Below are 16,470 nucleotides of genomic sequence, written 5' to 3' on the forward strand. Positions count from 1 at the left end.
AAGAGACTTCAAATCAAACAGTTGAGTGCCAGAAAACACAAATAACCAGTTCAACCAGTTTGATACCTGAGATTGTGTGTGTGTGTGTGTGTGTGTGTGTGTGTGTGTGTGTGTGTTCCAGGTGACGGGATGAATGCCTACATGGCCTACAAAGTGTCCACCAAGGTGAGAAAACCTTCCTGTTCTCATCTGGTTATGTTTGAGCCAATAGAACCAGAACATGTAGAAGAGACACAACGTAGCCGGATGGTCAGAGCGGCGGCCATGTTTATGAGTAAGAAGTGGACGCAGCTCACTGATTGGTTTGTGGACTGATGTTCATTTATTTAACATTGAGATCTACAGCTGCTGCATGATCTCAGTTTATCTCTTTGTGTCTTTATTCTGTCTCTTTGTCTCTTTATTCTGTCTCCTTGTGTCTCTTTGTGTCTTTATTCTGTCTCTTTGTATCTCTTTGTGTCTTTATTCTGTCTCTTTGTATCTCTTTGTCTCTTCATTCTGTCTCTTTGTGTCTCTTTGTCTCTTCATTCTGTCTCTTTGTGTCTCTTTGTCTCTTCATTCTGTCTCTTTGTGTCTCTTTGTCTCTTCATTCTGTCTCTTTGTGTCTCTTTGTCTCTTCATTCTGTCTCTTTGTCTCTTCATTCTGTCTCTTTGTCTCTTCATTCTGTCTCTTTGTGTCTTTATTCTGTCTCTTTGTGTCTCTTTGTGTCTTTATTCTGTCTCTTTGTGTCTTTATTCTGTCTCTTTGTGTCTCTTTGTGTCTTCATTCTATCTCTTTGTGTCTTTATTCTGTCTCTTTGTGTCTCTTTGTGTCTTTATTCTGTCTCTTTGTGTCTTTATTCTGTCTCTTTGTGTCTCTTTGTGTCTTCATTCTATCTCTTTGTGTCTTTATTCTGTCTCTTTGTGTCTTTATTCTGTCTCTTTGTATCTCTTTGTGTCTTTATCTCTCTTTGATCTCCTCATGCCTCCTCCTCATCTCCTCATGTCTCCTCCTCATCTCCTCATGTCTCACTCATTCCTCCTCCTCATCTCCTCATGTCTCCTCCTCATCTCCTCATGTCTCACTCATTCCTCCTCCTCATCTCCTCATGTCTCCTCCTCATCTCCTCATGTCTCCTCCTCATCTCCTCCTCATCTCCTCATGTCTCACTCATTCCTCCTCTTCATCTCCTCATGTCTCCTCCTCCTCTCTCCTCTCTCCTCCAGACCTCCATGTCTCTGTTCAGGAGTCAGGACTTTTCAGTGAAACGGCGTTTCAGTGACTTTCTGGGTCTGCACAGCAAACTGGCCTCCAAGTATCTCCACATCGGCTACATCGTCCCCCCGGCGCCGGAGAAAAGCATTGTGGGTAAGCGAAGCCACCGCGGCACACAAGCTGATAACTGCTGTCCAAACCGAGGCCCGGGGAATCTGTTTGGGTCGTTTCGGTACTTTCAAAGGGTCTCAAATAAAACACAAATATTAATTCATTAAAAAACATGCGCTGCTGCTGAAAATTTCATATATATATATATATATATATATATATATTATAATCTTGTTACACAGATGTATTCAAACATTTCGTTTTGTTTTGATAGAAACGAGTAAATAGATTATTTTAAATAAGGGAAACAAAGACGTTAATCCAGGGAATGAAAAGTATAAATAAATACCCACGATTGAACACACTATTTATTTACCGTTGCCATGGTAACGCGGTATGTCTCATTCATATCTACACCGTTTGAAGCCCTCACAGCCTCTCACTCCTCAGGGTTCTCCTTCTACTAAACTAAATATGATCCGTTCCTTCAAAATAAAAGCCCCAACTAGTCCACTGACTTCTCCTCCTCTGCAGGGATGACCAAGGTGAAGGTGGGGAAGGAGGACCAGTCCTCCAACGAGTTCGTGGAGAAGAGGAGGTCGGCTCTGGAGAGGTACGAGGCTAATGCTGCTCCTCGGGGACGCTAACATCTAGTGTTACCTCATCGTCATGTGGTGCATTCAGGGACACGTTGGAGAACGCGACATCTCAGGGAACTTCCTGTTTTAAACAGTAAGATAGGAGGGAGGAAGAGGAGGAGAATAGAAGGGAGGAAGGGGCAGAAAAGAAGGTAAACAACAACAACAACAAGTGGATTGTTGTCATGCAGACGCGCATCTTTATTGAAACTCTGATTTCCTGTGTGTGTGTGTGTGTGTGTGTGTGTGTGTGTGTGTGTGTGTGTGTGTGTGTGTGTGTGTGTGTGTGTGTGTGTGTGTGTGTGTGTGTGTGTGTGTGTGTGTGTGTGTGTGTGTGTGTGTGTGTGTGTGTGTGTGTGTGTGTGTGTGTGTGTGTGTGTGTGTGTGTGTGTGTGTGTGTGTGTGTGTGTGTGTGTGTGTGTGTGTGTGTGTAAAGATCAACCTGGTCAGAACTTTACAGGCCGAAAGGTTAAACCACAGATATTAGATACATCATTATCACAACACGTGTGTGCATTGAATACAGAGGAGGTGGGCGGGGCTGGCATTCTCTTGGCCTTTGCTGGTGGTGTTTGATTGACAGGAAGGTCAGCCAGTGACAGCTGATGGAGCTCAGAGCTGCAGAACTCCACACTGATGGACACACACACACATTTAAAATTCTTAATTTCTAATAATATTTTGTATGAATTTATTTTTGTTATAAAATTATACCAAAAGATAATAGAGTATTATTTAAATCATAATTTATATGAATATTATTAACATTTATTATTAATAATATAATTATTTTCATATAATTTGAGGGATGCTATTTAAAACTAGTAAAATAGAAGTCTAGTTTTAAATGTTGCTCAAACATCCGCATCCCTCAAGTTATATGTAAATAATATTCATATTATTAATAATAATTATTATTATTAAGTTCACACACAGCTGGGAACCTGTAATTATTCTGACGTTTACATTGTGACAACAACAACAACAACAACCCGCCCCCTGCAGGTACCTGATGAGGACCGTGAAGCACCCCACGTTGCTGAAGGACCCCGACGTGCTGCAGTTCCTGGAGAGCTCCGAGGTAAACGGACTACGTTTTTACCTGTAGACCCTGAACGCATCTGATCGGGTGGGAAGAGGTCAAGAGGTCGTGGATCCCTCTGGGCGATGTTCTAGATGTGAAGATGTCTCACTCGGGTCCCAAAAAAAAGCAGTAAAAACCCTCCTGACTTTTCTTCTCTTTTCCAAACGAGGTCGAAGCCGAGCTCTAAAAACTGCCTCTGGCTTTAAGGGCCCGCGTGTTTCTGTTTCCTCGCTTTATTGTCCACTCCGACTGAATCCCCTGGAACACTTGGGCCTCCTCCTCCTCCTCCTCCTCCTCCTCCTCGTCGCCTCACGTCGGTGGGATTGTGTCGGTGGTCTCCGGGTCCAGAACAAATGGTTCCGTGTCACAGATTTAACAGATGAATCACTCGGACGCCTGACCGAGCGTGTCGGTCCGCCTAATGAAACACAACCCCCCTCCCCCCCCCCCCCCGGGGACCGAGCCGCCCCGTTAAATGAGGAGGAGGAGGAGGAGGAGGAGGAGGAGGAGGAGGAGGAGGAGGGTCAAAGTAAACTTTTCCAAAATGAAGAAAAATGAGCCTTTTTCCAGACGGACGTTTTCAGCCGTTTGTTTTTTTTTTTTTATCCGGCGGTTAAAGTTCCTCGACACATAAATCGGCCACATTAAATCTGATTGGAGCTAAAAATGTGGGAGACATACCAATCAGGGGAGGGGGGGAGGGAGGGGGGGGGGGGGGGGGGGGGGGGGGGGGGGGGAACCACAGCTGTGATTGAATTCAAGAGATTGAGCAGAAAAGAGAAAGAAACGTTTATCAGAACGGAAATAACCACGGCAGGAAAGCAAATTGATTTAATAGATTATATAATAATAAGTGATATATATATATAATAAATTATATAATATTATATATATTACATAATATAATAATATATTATATAATAAATTATATAATATTTTTTTATATACATTTTTTAATAATATATGATATAATATATTATTATATTATATTATATATTATTATATAATAATAAATGATATATATAATATAATATATTATTAGATACATATATAATATATGATGTATATATATAATATAATATTATATATTATATATTATTTAAGGTGCTGCATATATAATAGTAAAGGATAGAGCAGAAAGAGAAAAGACTAACAAATAAAAGGTAAATAATAATAATAATAAACAATGTTTAAACGAGGAGGTTTCCCTCTAAACCTCTGATCCTTGTTGTTTGTTTGTTTGTTGTTGTTGTTGTTGTCTAGCTGCCGCGGGCCGTCAGCACTCAGGCTCTGAGCAGCGCTGGAATCCTCCGGATGGTCAACAAGGCGGCGGAGGCCGTCAACAAGATGACCATCAAGATGAACGAGTCAGACGCTGTGAGAGGAGGAGGAGGAGGAGGAGGGGGAGGGGAGGAGGGGGGGAGGGGAGAGGAGGAGGAGGGGGGGAGAGGAGAGGAGAGGAGGATAGAGGAGGAGGAGGAAGAGGGAGGGAGGAGGAGGATAGAGGAGGAGGAGGAAGAGGGAGGGAGGGAGGAGGATAGAGGAGGAGGAAGGGAGGGAGGGAGGAAGGGAGGGAGGGAGGATAGAAGTGGGGGGAGGAGGAGGAGGAGGAGGAAGAAGAGGAAGAGGGGAGAGGGAGGAGGAGGAGGAGGAGGAGGAAGAAGAGAAAGAGGGAGGAGGAGGAGGAGGAAGAGGAGGGAGAAACAGGTAGAAGAAGATGGAAGGCAGGAAGAAGGTAGAAGAAGTTAGAAGGAAGGGATGATGGGAAGGAACAAGAAGAAGAGGAGGCACAAAAGGGCTGGAGGAAGATGGAGAGAATGGAGTAAAGGAACCTGGAAATAAGGAACTAGGGAAGAAGAAAGAAAGGGTGGAGGGCAAGGATTGGAGGAAGGATGAGGAGGAGGAGAAGGAGGTGAGGAGGGAATGAAAGGAGAAGAAGAAAAGGAAGTAAGTATGTTAAGAAGATGGGAAGGAAATACAAAAGGAGGAGGAGGAGGAGGAGGAGGAGGAGGAGGAGGAAGAAGAAGAAAGACAGGATGGATTGAAGGAAATAAGGAAGCAGGAGGGTAGGAAGGCAGAAAGGACACAAATGAGGGAGCAGGAGGCCTGAAGCTCTCCTGTGTTTCAGTGGTTCGAGGAGAAGCAGCAGCACTTTGACAACCTGGACCTTCAGCTGAGGAAGCTTCACGCCAGCGTTGAGTCCCTGGTCTGTCACCGGAGAGGTGAGCCGGAACCTGGACCAGGACCAGGACTAGGCTGGTGAAACACTACCGCTCGTGTCCACAGGGGGCGCCAGAATCACCTCTACATTGAAGTTATTTGTAGTCGCTTTAAGTAGCGATATACTCGTTATAGAAGTTGTATTGTTTGATTACTAATTATAACGTTATATTTTTTTATTTTAAGTTTATATTTTATTATATTTTTGCTATTTTACAGAATCAACACTACATTAAAGTTACTTTTTTCGTAACTTTTAAGAACAAAAAGTACGCTTCATGCAGAATAATTATTTATATAGACACAGAACATGTTGCGTCATACCTGTAACGTCCACAGGGGGCGCCAGAGCCCCTTTACGTCTAGATACAGAACATGTTGCGTCATACCTGTAACGTCCACAGGGGGCGCCAGAACCTCTTTACGTCTAGATACAGAACATGTTGCGTCATACCTGTAACATCCACAGGGGGCGCCAGAGCCCCTTTACATCTAGATACAGAACATGTTGCGTCATACCTGTAACGTCCACAGGGGGCGCCAGAGCCCCTTTACGTCTAGATACAGAACATGTTGCGTCATACCTGTAACGTCCACAGGGGGCGCCAGAGCCCCTTTACATCTAGATACAGAACATGTTGCGTCATACCTGTAACGTCCACAGGGGGTGCTAGAACCTCTTTATGTCTAGATACAGAACATGTTGCGTCATACCTGTAACGTCCACAGGGGGCGCCAGAGCCCCTTTACGTCTAGATACAGAACATGTTGCGTCATACCTGTAACGTCCACAGGGGGCGCCAGAGCCCCTTTACGTCTAGATACAGAACATGTTGCGTCATACCTGTAACGTCCACAGGGGGCGCCAGAGCCCCTTTACGTCTAGATACAGAACATGTTGCGTCATACCTGTAACGTCCACAGGGGGCGCCAGAACCTCTTTACGTCTAGATACAGAACATGTTGCGTCATACCTGTAACGTCCACAGGGGGCGCCAGAGCCCCTTTACGTCTAGATACAGAACATGTTGCGTCATACCTGTAACGTCCACAGGGGGCGCCAGAGCCCCTTTACATCTAGATACAGAACATGTTGCATCATACCTGTAACGTCCACAGGGGGCGCCAGAGCCCCTTTACATCTAGATACAGAACATGTTGCGTCATACCTGTAACGTCCACAGGGGGCGCCAGAACCTCTTTATGTCTAGATACAGAACATGTTGCGTCATACCTGTAACGTCCACAGGGGGCGCCAGAGCCTCTTTACATCTAGATACAGAACATGTTGCGTCATACCTGTAACGTCCACAGGGGGTGCCAGAGCCCCTTTACGTCTAGATACAGAACATGTTGCTTCATACCTGTAACGTCCACAGGGGGCGCCAGAGCCCCTTTACGTCTAGATACAGAACATGTTGCGTCATACCTGTAACGTCCACAGGGGGCGCCAGAGCCTCTTTACGTCTAGATACAGAACATGTTGCGTCATGCCCGTTGTGGTAACACTCGTGTTCCCCCGGCGCCTCCAGAGCTGTCGGTGAACACGGCGCTGTTCGCCAAGTCGGCGGCCATGTTGGGGAACAGCGAGGACCACACGGCTCTGTCCCGGGCCCTGTCCCAGCTGGCCGAGGTGGAGGAGAAGATCGACCAGCTGCACCAGGACCAGGCCAACGCGGACTTCTACTGCTTCTCAGAGCTGCTGGGGGACTACGTCCGCCTCATCACCGCCGTCAAGGTACCCACTTCACTGGGTTTCCTGTGGGTTCTGTTGGGCTGGGTTGGGTTCTGTTGGGCTCTGTTGGGTTCTGTTGGTCTCTGTTGAGCTCTGTTGAGCTCTGTTGGGTTCTATTGGGCTCTGTTGGGTTCTGTTGGGTTCTGTTGGGTTTTGTTGGGCTCTGTTGGGCTCTGTTGGGCTCTGTTGAGCTCTGTTGGGTTCTGTTGAGCTCTGTTGGGTTCTGTTGGGTTCTGTTGGGTTTTGTTGGGCTCTGTTGGGTTTTGTTGGGTTGTAAATGTATTTTCAGCTTTTGAAACAAATATTGATCAAAGTGTGTGTGTGTGTGTGTGTGTGTGTGTGTGTGTGTGTGTGTGTGTGTGTGTGTGTGTGTGTGTGTGTGTGTGTGTGTGTGTGTGTGTGTGTGTGTGTGTGTGTGTGTGTGTGTGTGTGTGTGTGTGTGTAGGGGGTGTTTGACCACAGGATGAAGACCTGGCAGAAGTGGCAGGACGGTCAGATTCTGCTGCAGAAGAAACGAGAAGCTGAAGCTAAACTTCAGTTCAACAACAAGCCGGAGAAACTGCAGCAGGCGAAGGACGAGATGAGAGAGGTGAGACGGGTAGAGAGACAGACGGGAGGAGAGACAGACGGGTAGAGAGACAGACGGGTGGAGAGACAGACGGGTAGAGAGACAGATGGGAGGAGAGACCGACGGGTAGAGAGACCGACGGGTAGAGAGACAGACGGGAGGAGAGACAGACGGGTAGAGAGACAGACGGGTAGAGAGACCGACGGGTAGAGAGACAGATGGGAGGAGAGACAGACGGGTAGAGAGACAGACAGGAGGAGAGACAGACGGGTAGAGAGACAGACGGGGTAGAGAGACAGACGGGTAGAAGTAAAGTAGAACTACAGTAAAGTAGAACAACTTAGAACTACATAAAAGTAGAACTACATAAAAGTAGAACTACAGTAAAGTAGAACTACATAAAAGTAGAACTACAGTAAAGTAGAACTACATAAAAGTAGAACTACAGTAAAGTAGAACTACAGTAAAGTAGAACAACTTAGAACTACATAAAAGTATAACTACAGTAAAGTATAACTACATTAGAACTACATTAAAGTAGAACTACATTAAAGTAGAACTACATTAGAACTACAGTAAAGTAGAACTACATTAGAACTACAGTAAAATAGAACTAAAGTAAAGTAGAACTACATTAGACCTAGATTAAAGTAGAACTACAGTGAAGTAGAACTACATTAGAACTACAGTAAAGTAGAACTACGTTAAAGTAGAACTACGTTAAAGTAGAACTACAGTAAAGTATAACTACATTAGAACTAGAGTAAAGTAGAACTACATTAAAGTAGAACTACATTAGAACTACATTAAAGTAGAACTACATTAAAGTAGAACTACATTAGAACTACAGTAAAGTAGAACTACGTTAAAGTATAACTACTTTAAAGTAGAACTACATTAAAGTAGAACCACATTAAAGTAGAACTACATTAGAACTACATTAAAGTATAACTACATTAAAGTAGAACCACATTAGAACTACAGTAAAGTAGAACTACAGTAAAGTAGAACTACATTAGAACTACAGTAAATTAGAACTGCAGTAAATTAGAACTACATTAAAGTAGAATACATTATAACTACCGTATAGTAGAACTACATTAAAGTAGAACTACATTAGAACTACATTAAAGTAGAACTACATTATAACTATAGTAAATTAGAACTACATTAAAGTAGAACTACATTATAACTACAGTATAGTAGAACTACATTAAAGTAGAACTACATTAGAACTACATTAAAGTAGAACTACATTAGAACTACATTAAAGTAGAACTACATTAGAACTATAGTAAATTAGAACTACATTAAAGTAAAACTACATTAAAGTAGAACTACATTAGAACTAGAGTAAAGTAGAACTACATTAAAGTAGAACTACATTAGAACTACATTAAAGTAGAACTACATTAAAGTAGAACTACATTAGAACTACAGTAAAGTAGAACTACGTTAAAGTATAACTACTTTAAAGTAGAACTACATTAAAGTAGAACCACATTAAAGTAGAACTACATTAGAACTACATTAAAGTAGAACTACATTAAAGTAGAACCACATTAGAACTACAGTAAAGTAGAACTACAGTAAAGTAGAACTACATTAGAACTACAGTAAATTAGAACTGCAGTAAATTAGAACTACATTAAAGTAGAATACATTATAACTACCGTATAGTAGAACTACATTAAAGTAGAACTACATTAGAACTACATTAAAGTAGAACTACATTATAACTATAGTAAATTAGAACTACATTAAAGTAGAACTACATTATAACTACAGTATAGTAGAACTACATTAAAGTAGAACTACATTAGAACTACATTAAAGTAGAACTACATTAGAACTACATTAAAGTAGAACTACATTAGAACTATAGTAAATTAGAACTACATTAAAGTAAAACTACATTAAAGTAGAACTACATTAGAACTATAGTAAAGTAGAACTACATTAAAGTAGAACTACATTATAACTACAGTATAGTAGAACTACATTAAAGTAGAACTACATTAGAACTACATTAAAGTAGAACTACATTAAAGTAAAACTACATTATAACTACCGTATAGTAGAACTACATTAAAGTAGAACTACATTATAACTACCGTATAGTAGAACTACATTAAAGTAGAACTACATTAGAACTACATTAAAGTAGAACTACATTATAACTATAGTAAATTAGAACTACATTAAAGTAGAACTACATTATAACTACAGTATAGTAGAACTACATTAAAGTAGAACTACATTAGAACTACATTAAAGTAGAACTACATTAGAACTACATTAAAGTAGAACTACATTAAAGTAGAACTACATTATATCTACATTAAAGTAGAACTACATTAAAGTAGAACTACATTAAAGTAAAACTACATTAAAGTAAAACTACATTATAACTACCGTATAGTAGAACTACATTAAAGTAGAACTACATTAGAGCTACATTAAAGTAGAACTACATTATAACTATAGTAAATTAGAACTACATTAAAGTAGAACTACATTATAACTACAGTATAGTAGAACTACATTAAAGTAGAACTACATTAGAACTACATTAAAGTAGAACTACATTAGAACTACATTAAAGTAGAACTACATTAAAGTAGAACTACATTAGAACTACATTAAAGTAGAACTACATTAGAACTACATTAAAGTAGAACTACATTAGAACTATAGTAAATTAGAACTACATTAAAGTAAAACTACATTAAAGTAGAACTACATTAGAACTACATTAAAGTAGAACTACATTAGAACTACATTAAAGTAGAACTACATTAGAACTATAGTAAATTAGAACTACATTAAAGTAAAACTACATTAAAGTAGAACTACATTAGAACTATAGTAAAGTAGAACTACATTAACGTACAACTACATTAAAGTAGAACTCCTTTAGAACTACAGTAAATTAGAACTGCAGTAAATTAGAACTTGATTAAAGTAGAACCACATTAAAGTAGAACTACATTAGAACTACATTAAAGTAGAACTACATTAGAACTATAGTAAAGTAGAACTACATTAAAGTATAACTACATTAGAACTATAGTAAAGTAGAACTACATTAAAGTATAACTACATTATAACTACAGTAAAGTAGAACTACAATAAAGTAGAACTACATTATAACTATAGTAAAGTACAACTACATTAAAGTAGAACTAAATTAGAACTACATTAGAACTACAGTAAAGTAGAACTACATTCGAACTACAGTAAAGTAGAACTACATTCGAACTACAGTAAAATAGAACTACAGTAAAGTAGAGCTACATTAGACCTACATTAAAGTATAACTACATTAGAACTACATTAAAGTAGAACTACATTAAAGTAGAACTACATTAGAACTATAGTAAAGTAGAACTACATTAACGTACAACTACATTAAAGTAGAACTCCTTTAGAACTACAGTAAATTAGAACTGCAGTAAATTAGAACTTGATTAAAGTAGAACCACATTAAAGTAGAACTACATTAGAACTACATTAAAGTAGAACTACATTAGAACTATAGTAAAGTAGAACTACATTAAAGTAGAACTACATTAAAGTACAACTACATTATAACTACAGTAAAGTAGAACTACATTAAAGTAGAACTACATTATAACTATAGTAAAGTACAACTACATTAAAGTAGAACTAAATTAGAACTACATTAGAACTACAGTAAAGTAGAACTACATTCGAACTACAGTAAAGTAGAACTACATTAGAACTACAGTAAAATAGAACTGCAGTAAAGTAGAGCTACATTAGACCTACATTAAAGTAGAACTACATTAAAGTATAACTACATTAGAACTACATTAAAGTAGAACTACATTAAAGTAGAACTACATTAGAACTACATTAAAGTAGAACTACATTAAAGTAGAACTACATTAGAACTACATTAAAGTAGAACTACATTAAAGTAGAACTACATTAGAACTACATTAAAGTAGAACTACATTAAAGTAGAACTACATTAGAACTACATTAGAACTACAGTAAAGTAGAACTACAGTAAAGTAGAACTACAGTAAAGTAGAACTACATTAGAACTACATTAAAGTAGAACTACATTAAAGTAGAACTACATTAGAACTACATTAGAACTACAGTAAAGTAGAACTACAGTAAAGTAGAACTACATTAGAACTACATTAAAGTAGAACTACATTAGAACTACATTAAAATAGAACTTCATTAGAACTACATTAAAGTAGAACTACATTAAAGTAGAACTACATTAGAACTACAGTAAAGTAGAACTACAGTAAAGTAGAACTACAGTAAAGTAGAACTACAGTAAAGTAGAACTACAGTAAAGTAGAACCACATTAGAACTACATTAAAGTAGAACTACAGTAAAGTAGAACTACATTAGAACTACAGTAAAGTAGAACTACAGTAAAGTAGAACTACATTAGAACTACAGTAAAGTAGAACTACAGTAAAGTAGAACTACAGTAAAGTAGAACTACATTAAAGTAGAACTACATTAGAACTACATTAAAGTAGAACTACAGTAAAGTAGAACCACATTAAAGTAGAACTACAGTAAAGTAGAACTACATTAGAACTACAGTAAAGTAGAACTACAGTAAAGTAGAACTACATTAGAACTACATTAAAGTAGAACTACATTAAAGTAGAACTACATTAAAGTAGAACTACATTAGAACTACATTAAAGTAGAACTTCATTAGAACTACATTAAAGTAGAACTACATTAAAGTAGAACTACATTAAAGTAGAACTACATTAGAACTACAGTAAAGTAGAACTACATTAGAACTACATTAAAGTAGAACTACATTAAAGTAGAACTACATTAGAACTACATTAAAGTAGAACTACATTAGAACTACATTAAAGTAGAACTACATTATAACTATATTAAAGTAGAACTACATTATAACTACATTAAAGTAGAACTACATTAGAACTACAGTAAAGTAGAACTACATTAAAGTAGAACTACATTAGAACTACATTAAAGTAGAACTACATTAGAACTACAGTAAAGTAGAACTACATTAGAACTACATTAAAGTATAACTACATTAGAACTACATTAAAGTAGAACTTCATTAGAACTATAAAGTAGAACTACATTAAAGTAGAACTACATTAGAACTACAGTAAAGTAGAACTACATTAGAACTACATTAAAGTAGAACTACATTAGAACTACAGTAAAGTAGAACTACATTAGAACTACATTAAAGTAGAACTACATTAGAACTACATTAAAGTAGAACTACATTAGAACTACATTAAAGTAGAACTACATTAGAACTACAGTAAAGTAGAACTACAGTAAAGTAGAACTACATTAGAACTACATTAAAGTAGAACTACATTAGAACTACATTAAAGTAGAACTACATTATAACTACATTAAAGTAGAACTACATTAGAACTACATTAAAGTAGAACTACATTAGAACTACAGTAAAGTAGAACTACAGTAAAGTAGAACTACATTAGAACTACATTAAAGTAGAACTACATTAGAACTACATTAAAGTAGAACTACATTAGAACTACATTAAAGTAGAACTACATTATAACTACATTAAAGTAGAACTACATTAGAACTACATTAAAGTAGAACTACATTATAACTACTTTAAAGTAGAACTACAGTAAAGTAGAACTACAGTAAAGTAGAACTACATTAGAACTACATTAAAGTAGAACTACATTAGAACTACATTAAAGTAGAACTACATTAGAACTACATTAAAGTAGAACTACATTATAACTACATTAAAGTAGAACTACAGTAAAGTAGAACTACAGTAAAGTAGAACTACACTATAAATCAGAATAATAGAATAAAGTAGATAAATGAGTTTATAATGCAGAGCAATGAGATAGTAAAGCAGCTTAAATCCATCTAATGATCTTTGTCCTTAAGCCTTCGTTAAGTAGTTTAATGAAACACTGTTTATATATAGTGTCATAATAATAATGTTTATACACAATGTGGTTCATGATGCTCTCTGTGAATCACTCTCGGTGCATCAAGGTGGAGAAAACAAGCGCACCTCACCGGCTCGGTCATCTGAATATATATATATATATATATATATATTTATCTTTATATGTATATAGAGATATATAAATATTTATATATCTCTATATACATATAAAGATAAATATATATATATATATATATATATATATATATATATATATATATTTATCTTTATATGTATATAGAGATATATAAATATTTATATATCTCTATATACATATAAAGATAAATATATATATATATATATATATATATATATATATATATATCTCTATATACATATAAAGAGATATATATACATATAAAGAGATATATATATCTTGTTTTCTCTCAGTCTGCAGACTTGAGCATGAACTCAGGAGGACGAACCGGAGAGAACAGAAAAGTAGTTTATTAGAGCGTCTGTTGAAGCTGTCACCACACAAATACATCCTGTCAGGAGGCCACACACACACACACACACACACACATGCACACGCAAGCACACGCACACACACACACACACACACACACACACACACACACGCTGGCGTGGTTGGGGGTCTGGTATTAGAGCGGAGCAGCTGTCAGAAGTGGGTTTTGGGGGGGAAAGGGTGGTTTTAGGGGGGGGGGGGCTGTCAGAGGCTGCAGGCGAGGACAGATCGCAGTAGAGTTACAACCAACGTTTATTTGGAGCCGACGGGAGTTTCGCCGCCTGTCAGTCGGGTTTCTGTTCACGCTTTGACAACAACAACAGAAAACACACTCAGGACTTTTGACTGAAGCCCCAAAAAAATACACAAAGAGTTTTACTTCACTGGGAAGCTGCTGCTGAGATACGGTGGAAGACCGTTAACCTGCCACGAGGACTCAGTCGGCTACATCTGAACACACAGACGGAGCTTTGTTTTTATGTTTCACCCCGCAAATAAACATCTGATGAGAAATATAAACAAAAGTTACGTCTTAAAATGCTGAATCGACACGTTTTTAAGTTTCCTTCAGTGTAAAAGTGATCCAGTGATGGTTGTCTGTTCTGTTAGTTTGCTGCTCATAAAGAGTCAACAATATGTTACTAAATGTAAACAAATACGAGCTAAAAAAAGCAGAAATAGTATTTCAATTCAATGCTTTTTCTTAAAAAAATAATAATTTGTCAGTTGTTTAAAAAAGACAATTTTACTGCAATTTAACTAACAAATGACTAAAAGATCAATGTCCAATAAACAAGAATACAGTTTGCAGCTAAAATGAGGAACTGAATGAAGTAAAACACATTTTAAAGTTATGTAAATAATGTTAATCATGAGTTGTGTGTTTTTGTTTTTCTTCTTATTGACGTCTATATTTTATGTCCGTGTGACTGTAGCTCTGAATCAAATCCTCCTCCGTCTGAGAGTTATTGAACTACGCTGCCCCCTGTGGGCTGCAAGCAGGAACAACAGCCAGAGTTATGGAGCTTTTATTCTGAAGGCTCTTTTGCACCAGATTGAATTCTTCAATCAGAAGGACAGGATACTTTTTTTTTTCTGGTAAATTTCAGGACATAACTTTTTGTCATTTGTAAAAAGGACAATACTAATATATTTGTCAGCTTACATTTGACCCTGTAAAGCAGAACAAATACAGAGACGTGTGAATAAATGTAATTATTACCAGAATTCATCCCCAGATCATTATGGGGAAAAACTTTAGACAGTTTTTAAAATATATTAATAAATATAAATGTCACAGAACGACTTCAAGACACCAGAATACAACAAAGAGACTCATAACAACCACAGAGAGATACAAAACAACCGTAAAGACATAAAAAACAACCACAAAGAGATACAAAACAACCGTAAAGAGATACAAAACAACCAAGATACAAAACAACCGTAAAGAGATACAAAACAACCGTAAAGACATACAAAACGACCACAAAGAGATACAAAACAACCGTAAAGACATAAAAAACAACCAAGATACAAAACAACCGTAAAGAGATACAAAACAACCGTAGATGGATACAAAACAACCAAGATACAAAACAACCGTAAAGAGATACAAAACAACCGTAAAGGGATACAAAACAACCACAATGAGATACAAAACAACCACAAAGAGATACAAAACAACCGTAAAGAGATACAAAACAACCGTAAAGAGATACAAAACAACCAAGATACAAAACAACCGTAAAGAGATACAAAACAACCGTAAAGACATAAAAAACAACCACAAAGAGATACAAAACAACCGTAAAGAGATACAAAACAACCAAGATACAAAACAACCGTAAAGACATACAAAACGACCACAAAGAGATACAAAACAACCGTAAAGACATAAAAAACAACCAAGATACAAAACAACCGTAAAGAGATACAAAACAACCGTAGATGGATACAAAACAACCAAGATACAAAACAACCGTAAAGAGATACAAAACAACCGTAAAGGGATACAAAACAACCACAATGAGATACAAAACAACCGCAAAGAGATACAAAACAACCGCAAAGAGATACAAAACAACCGTAAAGGGATACAAAACAACCAAGATACAAAACAACCACAATGAGATACAAAACAACCACAAAGAGATACAAAACAACCAAGATACAAAACAACCGTAAAGACATAAAAAAACAACCACAATGAGATACAAAACAACCACAGAGAGATACAAAACAATTGTAAAGGGATACAAAACAACCACAATGAGATACAAAACAACCACAAAGAGATACAAAACAACCGCAAAGAGATACAAAACAACCGTAAAGGGATACAAAACAACCGCAAAGAGATACAAAACAACCGCAAAGAGATACAAAACAACCGTAAAGAGATACAAAACAACCGTAAAGGGATACAAAACAACCAAGATACAAAAC

The 16,470-nt window shown here is 37.4% G+C and overlaps 1 protein-coding gene across 1 annotated transcript in view; it reads left to right on the forward strand.

Moving 5' to 3' along the window:
- snx2 (sorting nexin 2) overlaps positions 1–16,470 on the forward strand; it is a 32,530-nt gene that overhangs the window by 5,731 nt on the left and 10,329 nt on the right. The window contains exons 5-12 of the mRNA XM_034541035.1: positions 122–165; positions 1,207–1,348; positions 1,841–1,919; positions 2,950–3,025; positions 4,292–4,405; positions 5,157–5,250; positions 6,781–6,986; positions 7,429–7,572. Of these exons, the coding sequence (XP_034396926.1) occupies positions 122–165; positions 1,207–1,348; positions 1,841–1,919; positions 2,950–3,025; positions 4,292–4,405; positions 5,157–5,250; positions 6,781–6,986; positions 7,429–7,572 (899 nt within the window). The remainder of the gene's footprint in view (positions 1–121; positions 166–1,206; positions 1,349–1,840; positions 1,920–2,949; positions 3,026–4,291; positions 4,406–5,156; positions 5,251–6,780; positions 6,987–7,428; positions 7,573–16,470) is intronic.

This window comes from Cyclopterus lumpus, chromosome 9 (genome assembly GCF_009769545.1).
Source record: "Cyclopterus lumpus isolate fCycLum1 chromosome 9, fCycLum1.pri, whole genome shotgun sequence".
Taxonomy (NCBI): Eukaryota; Metazoa; Chordata; class Actinopteri; order Perciformes; family Cyclopteridae; genus Cyclopterus; species Cyclopterus lumpus.